The sequence below is a fragment of the Olea europaea genome, chromosome 12 (genome assembly GCF_002742605.1).
Source record: "Olea europaea var. sylvestris chromosome 12, O_europaea_v1, whole genome shotgun sequence".
In the NCBI taxonomy this organism is placed as follows: domain Eukaryota; kingdom Viridiplantae; phylum Streptophyta; class Magnoliopsida; order Lamiales; family Oleaceae; genus Olea; species Olea europaea.
The window spans coordinates 6,499,434-6,516,215 of NC_036248.1; the positions used below are offsets into that span (position 1 = coordinate 6,499,434).

The 16,782-nt window shown below is 37.6% G+C and overlaps 1 protein-coding gene across 2 annotated transcripts; it reads right to left on the reverse strand.

Annotated features, from left to right (window-relative positions):
- Window positions 1–970: 970 nt before the first annotated feature.
- On the reverse strand, window positions 971–8,613 carry LOC111405387 (AT-hook motif nuclear-localized protein 14-like). 2 transcript variants are annotated; one of them, XR_002704779.1, is made up of 6 exons: window positions 8,148–8,532; window positions 6,472–6,524; window positions 4,101–4,232; window positions 2,425–2,577; window positions 1,361–1,711; window positions 971–1,268 (listed from the first exon to the last, which is right to left on the reverse strand). XR_002704779.1 is itself a non-coding variant. In XM_023034242.1 (5 exons), exons 1-5 carry the CDS (start codon window positions 8,530–8,532, stop codon window positions 1,418–1,420), a joined length of 1,017 nt encoding a protein of 338 aa, XP_022890010.1. In that variant the 5' UTR covers window positions 8,533–8,613; the 3' UTR covers window positions 971–1,417. The 2 variants fall into 2 exon arrangements, 1 of the variants encoding a protein (XP_022890010.1); XM_023034242.1 differs by having other exon boundaries at window positions 971–1,711; window positions 8,148–8,613.
- Between the last annotated feature and the right edge of the window lie 8,169 nt (window positions 8,614–16,782).

Here is a 16,782-nt window from a genome sequence, read left to right on the forward strand (position 1 = left end):
AAAAAAAAAAAAAAAAAAAAAAGAGTGGATCTTTTGACAATAGTGTACAAATTACTTTTACAATTTTAGCATTTGTTTGATCCCATTATTTTCAAAAGACATTTTCTCCTTTTACTTTTCAACCACACATTTTTTAATAAAATAATATTACATGTAAATTCAAAAAATTTCTTTATTTTTTAACCACACATTCTCCATCAATCTCCTATTTCAAAATGAAAAGATGCTACACAATCAGACTAAAAAATAGGTTTAAAAAAGGGTGCACACGTGTGAACACATGATTGTACTGTTTAAAAAATAAAAGCAACAAACACTTAATCATCTACCGTCAAGTTAGTCTATTTTTTTCCCAACCTTTGAGTTTGAACAAACATCGTACTCCTTCAAAATACATTCTCTAAAGAAAATGAAGCCCAAACAGATAGGTTATCCGTTTTTCCTAGGTATCTACTTTTACTAGGATTCTTTGTTTTGACTATATTGCACACCCCAAAAATTCTTCTAACTTTGGTTCAAATAAAGCTCTTGTTTGAGCCACATTTTTGAATAATATATTCATGAAAAATATATAATTTAAAAATAAAGAAAAGTTTTGAAGAATATATTTTGATGAAAATAATAAAGCTCAAACAAGGGCAAAATTTCAAATGAAAGAAATCCAAAGATATTCACAACTATAGATTCAACAACACTCCTTATATCCACTTATCTTTCAAGAATATATTTATGGACTTGCTCAAGACCGGAAGATTATTTTCAATTACAGTTTATTACTAGACCTCTTATTTAACGAAGCTGGCAGAGAAGGGGAAAAAAATTGCCTATTGTACTACAATTCTCGACGACTACTGTATAACAAACATGTCCCAACAGTTCTAATCTCATGAGAAATGGATTGGAGTGTTTGAAGCTACCTGATGCTGCAGTGCTACACGAGACTCGAGAATTTTATATGAGAAGAAAAGGGGGTTAAAAATCACGTTTACTGTTATGTCTAGTCTTGTTCAATGTCCACTTTTACATAGCAAACATAATGTTCATATGTTAAACGGTATTGGCCAACTTGATGCATCAATATAAACGACAAACATGGAAGGGCAAGGAGTTGGCAGATAATTTACAGTAATACATCAAGAATTACATTGGTCAGCTGCCAAAAGAAAAACCCATAAAAACCTGTACACTATGGCAACTCCCAGAGGTTATCATATAGAAAAATGCTCAAGGTACATCGAGGTGTCCAACATGGTGTCCAAAATGGACACCCGGCACCTCGGTATTGGCCGAGGTGCTGGTGGGCCCCGACGTGGCAGGCACCTCAGCCAACGCCGAGGTGCCGTGTGTCCATTTTGGACACCATGATGGATGCCACGATGTATCCCAAGCATAACCCTATCATATAACAGTACCTCCTCTACTCGGGAATATGCTCGTAATCACCGTTTTCTGGAGAATTGAGTGCGCCGTGACCTGTTTTACCTCTCCAATCCATGGAATCTGACGGTGTGAACTGCATGTTCCTTTGATGAATCACAAATTGATTTCCAATGACATTCCGATTAGAAGAATCAAATGGTGTTCGGAAGCTTACGCCTGGAACTGATGCCCCACCACGAATTGGTGATGGCAACTTGCTGGCAGTAGCATCAACTTTAGCTTCACCAGTCATATCCTTCTTGGTATCAATTAGAAACGTACCAACTATAACCTATTAACGCCATCAATAGATAAGTCATCAACTATTTGGTATATGGTGCTAAAAAAACTTGTACGATATAGCATATATAGTTTCATATGTTTGTCCTTCGTTGGCCTAGATGCCATGCCCATGTCCCATTTTCTGCCTGCTTAGGGTAATAAAAATAACAGTTTTTTTTTTTTTTTTTCCATCCTTCTTTATTTAGCAGCAATGGGTCAAAACATAGATCCCTGACTAGGGAATATAATAAAAAGTAGAAACACCCATAGGGCCCTTCATCCTGGGGTAACTTACACCAGATTTCTGGTAAACTTCATCCCGCGTAGTAGTTAATATCAAAGGCTAGCATACAAAGGCTCACGAGATAAAATATTTCGTCAGCAAAATATTCGGGAATCGCCACAGTCCATGTACACAGGTCCACGTAAGCACAAACAAGTATAGAAGAGTAAGGAAAATTGGGAAGGATTTTGACCACACCCCTGATAAAAAATAATAGGTATGCAAAAGGAGCACATTTCAATGACACCCTAGATTCAACATAAATGGATCGCTCTTACAGCGGCAGTAATGACACGCAAACCATCATCAACAAAAGATTTCCACCGCTCAAATAATTGGATAATGTGCTATTGGATTTTATCCAAACACGAAGAAACTGACAGCAGAACTAAAGAAAGATCTCTTCCCCCACTTACGATCTTGATATAAATAAATGTTACCTGAATGGGGCCTGCAGCCGTAAGGGGTCCACCGACTCCACCACCAATGATTTGGCCATCAGTACTAGCCAGACACACACTAAGTCCTCCAGTTCGACCTCCAAGTTCAGTACACATATAAGATCCAGATAGAGAGAGAATGTCAAATCGTCCCTGAGACCAGAAAAACCACTTAGGAATTGTCCTTGATGGTGAAAAGAAACACAGAACACTATCAAAGCCAAAATTCAACTATCCAGCTTTTCTTGCTATATAGCTAACCCCCATTGAAATTATTGTTGATAGCTTACAATCAAGTTATCAGGCAGCAAGTATAGTAAATCATCTCATTGGTCATTATTGAACAAATTTAACAACAATGCAGCACAACCTTGCGGTTATTATGAAAATGTAAACCACGTATATTATATATAGTGAATAATTTGAAAACACAAAATGCAAGGAATGTTTCTTAGGCACTGTCAATTCTGCACTGATTTCACATTAAAAAATCTTCTAAGTGGCATAACAGAGATACAAGATAATCAGACCTATGCTTTTACGCATTGTCGTAAGAAATTGACATTACCAGATGAGACTATTCTTTTACCAGATTGAATTTTAATATATGACCAAAGATAAGTCACATATGAATTAGCATATGCAGTCCATTAGTCGCCAGTAAACATATAGTTAGTATGAGCTCTACTCCCAGGTTCATATTTATTTGTACACGCATTTCTCTACTCCCAGGTTCATATTTATTTGTACACGCATTTTTTGTTCTACTCTTATTGGTCTAATTTTCAAGACTAAGCAATATTAACGGTAAATAACAAACTTTCATTTTTCAAGTTTGACAAAGAGTTTTCATTAACTTAGAAATGGAAGTTATTCCCCTTGTTTGTATGAGTATATTATTGCAATATGAGAGAATTCAAAAAAGATTGAAATCGGGAAATGGTCGTTGAATAACAATTATAACTCAAAAGAAGCAATTACTCACAAAAACTGTCTTACTCTTTAGAAGAATTAATGTTCAGAGGAGTGACCTCTCATTACATATCTATCCCCAGAGCTTATAACCATTTTTCATATCTAGTGAATAATTATGGCAGATGTTCCAACTGGAAGGTGAAACTTGACCCAGCTCCAGACCACAGCGCATTCCTAGAAACTGGTGTATGACAGTCCAATGACACACATGACCCACTGCATAATCCGGAATAGAAACCCCAGAAGTATATATAAGTTTGGGATCCCTAATGATGAAAAGACTGAGGATTTCAAGGACTATATCCTATTTCCTAATTTAAGTAGGTGTATTGATGGGTGTAAGTGTGTTTATAGGTGTTGGAAAGTAGGGCATTTTAATGGAACTATAGGTGTAGATGCTCAATTTGCTGTTGATTCTGAGCACCTATAGTTTAGAGGATAAGATCACATAACAGACTAATTCCTTATCTATTTCAAGAGGGCATTATCAATATACAGATTCACCCTTATATTTGAGGTTATATTTTGCTTACAATACATTTTGCGTGCTACACTTTCATATTGGATTCATTTGAAAGGACAAAACCAATTGTTTGTGGAATTAATTATACCAAGTAGTACAAGAAGATCAAAACCACTACATCTGCATAAGCTCTATTTGGAGAATTCATTGCTTTGTAGGAAAGTAAAATAGTGTCTACCTCATATGTAACAGTGCCTCCAGATGTTGATGGCTGGCGTAAAGATGCATTAGAAACTGAACCAGATGCTGAAATAATACACATTTCACGCTTGCTATGTTGCATGAACATCAAGATTTTTTGACCTACATCCTAGCAAATGCAACCGGCTTTGTTAGGTTTTGATGGTTATCAATCAATAAAGGCAACAGGTTACAATAGTATGCATATAAAATGCTTTTGGATTAAAATCAAAAGAAAACCACCCCAGAAATATCATAAAAGGCATTAGCAAGAAGTCAATGAATTAGCTAAAGAGATATATAAAGTCAAAAAAAGTGCTCAGGATGTGTGCTTACCACTACAGAAAGATTTATCATCTAGATGTGTATGTCCATTTAAGGTAGCGTCTTCTATGAACAGGTCATTTGGTAATTTATATTATCCAGGAAGAGGAATAGAGATCACAAATGTGAAATCCTATCAGAAAAAGTGGAAATGGAATAAACCCTAAAACTGAGTGATACGGAACATATGGCAACATCTATGAAACGGAATTCCATCCTCCAAAGAGGTAACAAGACAGTAGGAAGACAAGAAGAAGCAAAGTCATATTGTGTTATCACAATGATCCTACACCATCAATGACCATTCCCTTGACTTTCTACAATTCTGTAAGATCGATTGATTGAATTTGCATTTTCTAATCAAGTTTTGCAATCTAAGATGGAAAAGAATCATTAATAAGCAAATTGTAAATAGCCATCTAGATCAAGACCCCTGCACATGCTCAAGAAATGAATAACTTAATAAGATAAATATGTGCAGCACAATGTGTCTGTTCAAAGAATTTTAATGGAACGAATGCCCTGACTCGATGCCAGAATGCTGACCAGATTGTTTTATAAATTTGACTTAGTTACAATACTCTTGAAAAGGAAATCTGAATGAGCATATGAATGCACTAATTAGTAACTGATGTGTTTATGCAGAAGGAATCAACTCTGAATTTATTGGATCACATTTAATTTTTAAACAAGCTAGAGATGCTCAAACAAATCCCTTGAGAATGTATATAACTCTATTTCGGTCTGGTCAAAAAGTATTTTGTTCCCATTTTTGGATTTAGAATAAGTGGAGAAAATTCCATGTTGAACAAAAAATAGCAATAAAAGATACCACGATTTAGTCTTCTATGTTCAAGACCGGATAAGTTTCATTAATCATGATGCGATCTAACATCGCACATTGCTTAGTCTTTCAATAATCTATCCTTTTGATTTCTTATTAAGAATATCAAAGTAGAAACTTCGATGGATAACATGCAGCTAATACCTCTCCCTCTGCTTCTTCATGATGCAAGACATTCTGGACAAATGAGGCATATTTATCTTTTTGCAAAACGCCCATCGTTTTGAGATATAACTTAAATAACAATTCTCTCTATGCCTGACTGATCCACATTCACACCTAGATTTCTCTCTGAACTTTTTCAATACGAACATGGACTCTTCAAGTTTGTAGATAGATTTATAATTACTTTATAAAAACTATCAGATGAAGGCCCTTGCAATATTGCTGTAATTTGTCTAGTTAATTTAAAACGTAAACTAGCAGGCTTTATGGTCAGATCCAAGTAAGAGTTCCGCAAGATAGTAAGTCGAACACAGAATGAAGATATGACCTTGAGCACAAACTATTCAGCACATAATGCATCAGATTAACATATAAATTGCATGTAAGAGAACTCATGGAAAGATACAGAAAATAAAATAAAAGAAGGATCTTGCAATAGTAAAAGAAGAAAAAGAATATGCTATAGATTGTCATTGGATAATCACAAGTTTCAACAAAGCTTATGAACCAGCCATGCTACACATTTTCTTCTAAATACATTCAGGTATCCCTGATATACAACACACACACACACACCCCATGACCAAAGGTACTCATAGACCATGGCATGAAATGCAGCAATACAGAGACTATGTATTGGTAACATATTGCAAACATAATAGAGAGCGTGGCAAATTAATATAGACAGTAATGGCAATGACTTTTTTGTTTATATCATTTCACTTTCAGCAAAATTAAGTCCAAACTCCAAAGGATTTGATCAAGTAACTTCTTCTCCCGATAATAACAAAATGCTTTCCCATCTATTAGTTCAAATATAAAAGATAACCACCATTAATCGAAAAAAAAAAAAAGACTTATGTTTAAAAAAAAATAATAAAAACAAAAAGTAGTTTACCATGAGCAATAATACTCATTTTACGTTCTTAGCATAATGACGCAAAGAATTCTATCAAATAAAGGAAGCTTTTACATCTTATACCAGTACTAATATGTAAATATGATTTGATTTTATAGCCAGTGTGTAAAATCATACCTCTCCAGCAACTATGTTAATGATGTGAGGAGTGAAGCCTTGGCCAATGTTGCCTGCACCACCCAGGTAGAAAGAGAAATATCACATGAGCATGGCCTACTTGCCCCATGATTAAGAAAGGAAAAATGAAAAGCGCAGAATGAAAAGAAACTAAAAAAAACTTCAAGCAAATGAAGCCCATATAAAATATGCTCTTACAACAAACACATGCCAACATTTCATAAAGTGCAAAGATAGACAGTGCGCCTAACATTAAATTACTGAGAAGTATTTATATGTTATAACTGCAATGATTTTCTGTGTAAGGCATATGTGTTAAGCAGAAGTTCCAATACCTTGTGTAAATTATGCAAAGAAGCTAAGCTTTGACATTTGATATACATACTGATAAAGATTCGCTAACCTCTCCTTTTTATGATTTTTTTGTTTTGTCTGGGAAGAGGCCAGTTTGAACACCATGCCATCACATATCTAAGTTCTCTTCTTTTGTCAAATTAAGCTCCATATGCACAGAGTTCCCTCCACATGTCACCTAATTTTGCTTATTTTCATTTCTAGTACTTTCCATTTGTTTTTATTTCCACTGAGACAGGTTTACTACTAAGGAGTGTGATTTTGTAGTTCGAAAGCATGACATGGCACATAGCTAGAATTCTAAAACAATTTGGAAGATTATGACATTCTATTTTTCTCCATGTATAAATGATCCGAAAATTGGGGGAGCTTAAAGGCTAGTTGGGAGAACTATGGTTGACAATACAACATCATACATTTTGTGCATATTAAATAACACGCCTATTTTTCATGTAACTCTCAGGTGCATCTATATTAAACCTAATTACTATTGAATGCAACTCAAGAATGAAGCAGTTTATTCGAGAGCTCTACAAGAGCACGTGAAAGCACAATGCCCCAGAATATATAGAAATCGGCAAGTCTAGACCTATATAAGAACTGTTTAGTGAGTCATATGCATGTTCTTCCGAAAATGTCAAGAACAAGGTCACCATACTTCAGTGAGTCATGGACTCACAATTGTTGGTTGAAGAAATCTCTTAATCTCAAACAACTCAACAGAACAATTAGAGAAATAAAAGACAAATTTCATACGCCGAAGTACACTTTACATGGTTCTACCCTTCTATGTGCAAAAACTACACAAAAGACTGTAATGGTAAAAGGCATGCATTTTCTGTTCGAGAAGTATCATGGCCTGCAACTTCTACTCTAGTTTTAGTGAACTTAAAGACATGGTTTGTTGGCCAAAATAACTTCAGGGGGGAAAAATGAATCTCCTTCACCACACCTACCTAACTTCTTGTATCATTTGCAGAACTACAATAAACACAACATTATCAAGAATTGTTGACTTAAACATTGTAAGATTCCGGAAAATCTAAACAACCAAAAACAGTTCGAGTAAATTAATCAGATAACTGCGAGGAGTCGGAAAAGAGCTAAGAAATTTTTTTCTCTAATCGGCAAATATTACCATATAAAGATAAAACGTGAAGCATCCACATAACTAAGAGACACAATTCGAAAGGTTATTCGAGTGCATGCATGCATACATACAAACGAAATAACATACATACATCCAAAACAGTACATTATACATACATGCATGTATATGTTGATATGAACAGATAGAACGAGAGTGAGAAATGGAGGATTACCGAGAGCAGCCAACTGGGACTTCTTGGAATGATAGGAGTAAGAACCAGAAGATCCGGCAGCCGCCGCCGCCGTCAAATCCTGGTTGTCCCGTTTCTTGGGCACGGAAGAGCCCGACATACGCTTAGCAGCGGCGGCTTGCTCAGGAGTACCATACTTTCTGGGTCTTCCCCTCTTCCTCTTCACAGTCTCCAAAGGAGATGACACCGCAGAAGGGACGCTATGGAGGTACGCCATGTTGGTGGTGGTCGTACTGTTAGGTACAACTCCATTTGCCGGTAATAGGTTTCCGGGAGCGGCGGAGGTTGGTGGTGGCGGAGGAGATTGGCCGTGGAGCTGATGGAGGAAGTAAGAGCTCAGTCCACTGCTGTCATTATTAGGTTCCATGAGCAAAAGATTGAAGGAATTGGATTTGGGGATTTTTGGATTTTTTTTTCCCCTTTTTTGACAAAATAAATCTTTTCTTCGAAGAGATTTTTCTTATTTTTTGATACATGATTCATTAGTGTGTGACTATGATGGTGATTGATCCTTGACCGTTCGATTGGTTACGTGGTTATTAGGTCATTTGACACTTGTTTTTGTCTCCCATGCACCGTGCTTAGTCGATTGACACTTGTTTTGGGCCAGAAATTTGCATCAAAGGTCCTCCATGTTTGTTATTGTAGCAGTTATATATTTATTGTCTCATTTTTATCCTCGATCGTCCATATCTCCGAAGATGGTTTCTATCCATACGTTACGTAGCACTTTAGTATTTGTTATTTATTTATCTTTTTTGTTTTTGCCTTAATTTAATATGAGGAGTGAATCTACTTTCTATGTCCTCTAATTGGACTTTTTAGATGGGTAAGTCAATTTCTGCTCCCGTCTGACAAAAACTAAAATTTATATTTTAATTTAAATTAAAATCAACAATTAATATTAATCACACATTTTATAGAAATCATAACTTTTTAATAATACATTTTATCTAATTTTATCAAAATATAATAAAAATTTGATTTTAATCTTGTTGACACATAAAAATTCAGCCCAAATCGAGCAGCTCAAGGAGTGAAGCCCAATTGGAGGATCCTCAAATCAGATAACCCAAAGAACGAAGCCCAATCAAACAAATCAAGATGAAGGCCCAAATAAGGAGGCCCAAGAACGCGGTAACGCCATCGCCCAAGTTTGCAAGTCGCTCAGAATCTGAGCGAATGGAGTGTCATACAGTCGCCCAGAGCTGTTACTCTATTCTCGCCCAAACCTTCAAGTCACCCAAGGTCTTAACAAATATAGAGCGTCGTGGTTATCAAGAAGTGCAGTTATCAAAACAGTTATTAGAGCAGCCCTATCACGTTCCATGATTCAAGAAATTCAATCGAAAGCGGTTGAACGATGAAGTGTAATGGCAGCAGTTAAAAGAGGCAGTTTTCATGACAAGTTGGCCATTACGAAGAAAGTGGGCAGTTATAGGACGATCAATCAGTTTTTAGGGCGGTTGATCACAAAGAGATCGTCCATGAAGTATAAAAGGAAAAAAGGACATAAAAGCAAAGGACCGAATCAAAAACTCTCAAATAGAGAATATATAATTTTCATTTCCTTAGCTTAGATTTAAACACTTTTCTTTCAGTAACTCGCGTGCTTGCGCCCCTTGGAGGCACGTTGTTTTTAATTTCCAATTGTAAAGTCATCGTCAATAAAAGAACACCCCCTTTTTGGGACTTTGTCTCAAGAGGTTTGTCCCTTACACAATTGTATGATCCTTTTTTAATTGTTAGCGACTAACCCGCGTGAAACAATTTGGCACGCCCAGTGGGACAGTGGTGTTAGGTGTTGAGAGTACAAAAGGTGAAACAGTATGCCTCAGATATCCGATAAGGAAGCAGCAAGTCAGGGAGGAATCCAGTCTGTGATCGAGCGATATGAGGAGCAGCATGCCTCTCCACGAACAGATGGACAGAACCAGAGCAGTAACAGTCGTTACGAACCAATGACGGAGTTGGATTCTAGAACCATGCGTGCATTACTTGGAGAACTCACGCAAGACGTCGTTGAACAGGTAAATCTTCGAAGTATTCATAATATGGAAAGATTTACACAAAATAGAAATGTACACTATGACAACATGGCCAAACAACTAAAGACGTTGAACGAAACAATGAATAAGTTAGTAGTCCAAATATGTCAACCGGCTATACCTCTTACAAACCACTTTCAAACTAGGACAATTGTGAGACATAATCTCTCGATCCTAAATCCGAATCAAGGGGTAAAATCGCTTTTTGCTCCCTCTACTTCAAACCAAGGGGGTACTACAGTGCCAAATCAGAACAATGGTAATAGTATGCCTAACTTGGGGGGTAATCCAAACATAAGAGATAATGTCCTAAACAATGGACAACACACCCCACGTGTTAATGAAGGAACAGATGTTCAGGCTAATGGTAATGGCCCTAATTATGGTAATTTTGTTGCCAATCAAGTACCAAACATCAGGCCTCATGCAAATCAACCGGTTAATCAGCCTGTAGGAATTCCATATGATCCCAACGTCATGTTGAGAAACCAGATTATGGAAATCGTACAGGATCAGATGACTTTTGGGGTACGTCCCGTCATTAGGCCGACGTACACAAAACCATATCCTGATTGGGTAGACCAAGCATACCCATGGCCTAGAGGGTACAAAGTGCCAGAATTCTCACTGTTTACCGGTTTAGGAGAGGTGTCTACTCTAGAACACATAGGACGATTCACATTGCAAAGTAGTGATGTAACCGATTACCATAAAATGAGGCTTTTCCCTAGTTCGTTAACAGGAGTAGCTTTCTCCTGGTTCATCAACTTGTCAACGAACTCTGTTCAAATATGGCAACAATTGGAACAGTTGTTTCACGCTCAATTTTATAAAATTGAGTTTGAAGTCACTTTAGCTGATTTGGCGAATCTACGTCAAATGCCAAACGAATGGGCAGAAAGTTTTCTCCAAAGGTTCAAGACAGCAAGAAGCAAGTGTTTTGTACCTCTGCCTAAAAAAGAATTTGTCAAGATCGCTCAGGGCTGCTTGAGCTTTGATTTAAAAAAGAAGTTCCAGGACAAGGAATTTCCTGACCTTTTCCAGTTAAGTGCGAATGTGATTAGGTATGAGCGACTGATAAGAGAGGAAGAACAAATGAAAAATTCTAGTAAAGGGACTTATTACAAAGACCCAAATTTTGACGTTCATACCATCGACGACGAGTTATACGATCAGGCCGAAATGTGTTTGGCCGAATTGGTCAAAGGGGATACATATACTTGTCCCATAATGGCTAAGCCCAGACCATCGAGCAAAGATGAGCCCATAAAAGATGGAAACATAAAGGCTAGAACGTTCTCGTTCGACGTGACCAAAGCTGACCTTATATTCGATAAATTATATAGGGATAAGCAGATAAAGTTGAGCGATAAGCACAAATTGCCAAACCCTGAACAAATTAAGGGTAAAAAATATTGTAAGTGGCATAATGCATGGTCACATTTGACTAACAATTGCTTGGTTTTCCACCATGTATTGCAGGATGCCATTGAATCAGAACGAATTACGTTCGATGATAAGAAAAAGATAGTAGTAGACGAGAATCCTTTCCCACAGCCACTTGGAGTAAACATGGTGACATCTGGATTCAAAAACAAGTTGCCAAAATTCAAGTNACTCCCTGAAATCAAGAAAGAGATAGAGCGATTATTGAAAGCAGGTTTCATTAGAACAACCAGATATGTCGAATGGTTGTCCAGTGTCGTGCCAGTACTAAAAAAGAACGGTAAACTAAGGGTGTGTATAGACTTTAAAAATTTAAACATAGCCACACCCAAAGATGAGTATCCAATGCCCACGATGGATTCTTTAGTAGATTCAACTGCCGGACATGTCATTACGTCGACCTATCACAGGGGGATAATTCGACAGAAAACAAGTAGGAAGTAGAAATAGAGGCTGTCGAAAAGGTTATTTTTAAACGTCCAGCCATGAAATTGACTAAACACTTGAGGCCATTATACGTTAAAGCTCTAATTAACGGTGTCCCAGTGGCAAAAGTGCTTGTCGACAATGGAGCAACTATAAACACCATTCCATCTAGGATGATGAGGAAGTTCTCAAAGACAGAGGGTGACATGATTCCTACAGAAGTCATCTCACTAGCTTCAATGGAGGAGCAACTTCAGCTAAGGGAGTTATGCCATTGAACATAACTATAGGGACGACTACTAGGACCTCTGTCTTCTTTGTAATAGATGGTCCTACTAGTTACAACGTGCTACTAGGAAAAGATTGGATACACGGAAGTCGCTGTATACCTTCATCGCTCCATCAATGCCTGATATTTTGGAATGACAAAGGCGAAGCAGAGGTGGTACAGGCCGATCATAGGCCTTTTGTCGCAGAAGCAAACTCGGTAGAAAAGTTCATGTACGAAGGAAACTATGGACCTGTCAGGGTAGTACAAGATGGGGAAGAAACTCAGGTTGTCGCGCAAAGCGAAGAACCATTCTCAGTGGACGCACTCACTGAGATGTTCAAACAGATGAGGCCAAATATCGTGGCCCTGGAAGAGCCAGTGATTGGCAAAAGAATAATCAAGGAATCTTGAATGGATTCTGAGTTACGAAAGCAAATGGCCGACATTCAGGCCTTCAAAGCCAGACTGATGGCTTTTAATAAGGAATACAATGACAAGGCGAAGGAAAAGACTGCCCTAAAAGCGCTGAAGGACAAGTTGGCAGGATTCAAGTTAGAGCAAAGCATTGACCGAGAAGTCAACAAGGTGGATTGTTTAGAAGAGGAAGTACTTACAAGGGAACTGGACGACGAAGTAATGCGGATCGCCAAACCTGGATACGCTCAAACACAAGACCCTCTGATCAAAGTAAATATTGGCAATGAAAGAGAAGATCGCCCAACGTTCATCAGCCAAATGCTCGACCAAGAGGTTAGTAACAAGTTAATCGCTTTGCTAAAAGAGTACAAAGATTGTTTTGCTTGAGAATATGAACAAATGCCTGGTTTAGATAGAGACTTGGTGGAACATAGGTTACCAACTAAGCCTAACTTTAAACCTCATAGGTAGCCTCCTAGACGTTTTGCTCCCAATGTACTCCCTGAAATCAAGAAAGAGATAGAGCGATTATTGAAAGCAGGTTTCATTAGAACAACCAGATATGTCGAATGGTTGTCCAGTGTCGTGCCAGTACTAAAAAAGAACGGTAAACTAAGGGTGTGTATAGACTTTAAAAATTTAAACATAGCCACACCCAAAGATGAGTATCCAATGCCCACGATGGATTCTTTAGTAGATTCAACTGCCGGACATGTCATGTATTCTTTCATGGATGGATATTCAGGATACAATCAAATTTATATAGCTGAAGAAGACATACACAAAACTGCCTTTAGATGCCCCGGGTCTCTAGGATGATTTGAATGGGTGATTATACCTTTCGGCCTAAAAAATGCAGGGACAACTTATCAAAGGGCCATGAATTTAATCTTTCATGACATGATAGGCAAGTTTGTTGAGGTGTATGTAGATGACATAGTAGTCAAGTCCATCAAAGAAGATGACCATTTCGAACAGTTAAGATGTTCGTTTGAACGAATGAAGCAATATAAGCTAAAGTTGAATCCTTGAAGTGCGCATTTGGTGTTAATGCAGGGAACTTTCTTGGTTTCTTAGTACACAAGAGAAGAATTGAACTTGATAAAAATAAAGCGAAGGCTATTTTAGAAACCAAACCACCTAGCAACAAAAAGGAGTTGCAAAGGTTTCTAGGCCAAGTAAATTTTTTAAGACGCTTTATTTCTAATTGTGCAGGGCGAACTAAAGTCTTTTCGCCACTATTAAAGCTGAAAAATCAGGACGAATTCGTCTGGAGAGAAGAATATCAAAAGGCTTTTGAAAGCCTGAACACATATCTATCAAGTCCACCAGTGTTGGTGTCACCAATCCAAGGACGGCCAATGAAAGTGTATGTATCGGCTGAAAAAGAATCAAAAGCTGGAATGGTCGCACAGGAAGACCAATTTGGTGAAGAAATGACAATTTACTACTTAAGTAGACGGTTAACGAAATGTGAATGTAATTACTCTGCTATCGAAAAATTATGTCTTGCATTGTATTTCACATGTACAAAATTAAGGGCTTATTTACGGCCCATAACCGTTTATTTAATTTCTAAAGTAAATTTAGTTAAGTATATGTTCTCGCGCCCTATTCTACACCAAAGGGTAGGCCTTTGGACACTAGCTCTATCAGAATTTGAAATACAATATATACCTCAAAATGCAGTAAAAAATTAGGCTTTGGCTAACTTTCTAGCCGATCATCCATACCTTGATATGCCTGAAGAGATCGAACTAGACATCAATTCGTTCGAATTAAAATCTTAGGTGTTGTATTTCGATGGATCAAAAACTTCTAAAGGTGCAGGAGTAGGAGTGGCATTGATTAATCCTTTAGGGATTTGCTACAAGTTCGCATTCACTTTAGACAGAATGTACGCCAACAATCAAGCCGAATATGAAGCCTTAATTGTAGGCCTAGAACTAATGATAGATATGGGAGTAAGAAGTGTGATCGTTAGGGGCGATTCTCAATTGGTGATCCATCAATTGATCGGTGATTTTAAATGTCAAAGTGATTCCATTATAAGTCAATACGAGATCGCCCAAGAATTATTAGAAGAATTCGATCAAGTAGAACTCCAATGCATTAATAGGATATATAACAATGTGGCAAATGAGTTAGCCCAAATGGCATCAGGGTACTCAAATGTTTTGAATTGGAAGTCTACTTGTGAGTATGGAATCATATTGCCCGTAACTCAAAGGAGGGCGAGGAAGATTGAACTCCACTACATACAAGATGGAAATGCAATGGATTGGAGAACAGATATTAAAGGGTTCCTTAAAGAACCTAATGGAGGGATTAGTAGGAAAATGAAGCTATGTTTGCTGAACTATACACTAATAGATGAAGAGTTGTTTAAAAAACGCTCTGATGGTGTATTATTAAAGTGTGTAAGTTTGCAAGAAGCCAGGATGATCATGGCTGAGGTGCACGAAGGGATATGTGGAGCTCATCAAGCTGGCCAAAGGATGAGATGGTTAATTATTAGGAGTGGATATTTTTTGCCAAAGATGGAAGACCTATGCGTTCAGTATGCGAAGAGTTGCTTAGCATGCCAAAAGCATGGTCCAATACAAAAGGCCTCAGCACGAGAAATGACACCTATCATTAAACCTTGGCCGTTTAAGGGTTGGGCGATAGACCTGATAGGGAAGATTTATCTCTCATCGTCCAAACAACATACTTTTGTTATAGTTGCAACCGACTATTTCACCAAATGGGTAGAAACGGTACCTTTGAAAGAGATCACCCAGAAAAGTGTTATAGAGTTCATCCGTGATCACATTATTTATAGGTTTGGAATTCCACAAACAATAATGGTAGATCACGGAACATCTTTGAATGGGGATCAAGTAAACAAATTTTTGAGCGAATTTGGGGTTAAATTAGTAAACTCCACACCATACTACGCTCAATCCAACGGACAAGCAGAATCTTCTAATAAGATTCTAAAAAATATCATCAGAAAGATGATAGATGAAAATGTCAGAAATTGGCACGAATGTCTGAACATGGCCTTATGGGCTTATAGGACATCACCTCGGTCAAGTACCAAGATTACTCCTTTCCAACTTGTTTATGGACAGGAGGTCGTTTTGCCTATGGAAATCAACGTGCAATCGATCAGAGTGTGCTTACAGCATAAGTTGAATGATGATGAGTATGCCGAATCACTAGTTCAAAATTTATTGGGGTTAGATGAATTAAAATTATACGTCTTAGATAGATTACAAGTGCAAAAATAAAGAATGCTAAGTTTTATAATAAAAAAGTCATAGCCAAGTCGTTCAGCCTGGGTGAACTAGTTTGGAAGACGATACTCCCTTTGGATAGCAAAGATCCAAAGTACGGGAAGTGGTCGCCCAATTGGGAAGGACCATACAAAATAAACAGTGTGTTGCCCAATGGAGCGTATCACCTGGAAGATTTAGACGGCACCAAGCACGTGAGATTCATTAACGGTAAATATTTGAAAAAATATGTTCCTTCTTTATGGGAATGTGAACATAAAATCATAATCAAATATGTTGAACGATTAAAGGATAACAAAGTCAGAGCGAAATACGTTCAAGTGAAGTCCTTTATTATCAAACGTTCATTACAAGAATACAAAAATACAAATAATGGATGCTCTACGAAATACAATTAAAAGTAAACTAATCTCCCGGTTGATCGCTGAGTAAGCCTCACGCCGCCTTCCTAAATGCATCGCTACAATGGTGGGATTGCCGAGTAAGAGGGTGTACTGGCCTCACCACCTTCCTAAATGCATCGCTGCAATGGCGAGGAAAGAAGCTGAGAAGCACTCTCAGCAAGCAAAATGGCCCACAAGCAGCCCAAAAATTGCCTTCTATCATTGACTCCTTGTAAAGGACAAAGAGACGATAGGAAGAACTTTGAAGGTAAAAACTTCGCTGCTGGCCAGAAAATATTTCCTATACCTCCCACACCAAAGGTGACATCAAGGTAAATAGTAAAA

What these genes read in the sequence shown, in the direction of transcription:
- LOC111405387 (XM_023034242.1), bottom strand. Translation starts at nt 8,532, where the DNA reads ATGGAACCTAATAATGACAGCAGTGGACTGAGCTCTTACTTCCTCCAT. An exon ending in GTCCCAGTTGGCTGCTCTCG is followed by an intron (nt 6,525 to 8,147) that starts GTAATCCTCCAT and finishes TGGGTGGTGCAG; the next exon opens with GCAACATTGGCCAAGGCTTC. An exon ending in CGGCTGCAGGCCCCATTCAG is followed by an intron (nt 1,712 to 2,424) that starts GTAACATTTATT and finishes TGGCGTTAATAG; the next exon opens with GTTATAGTTGGTACGTTTCT.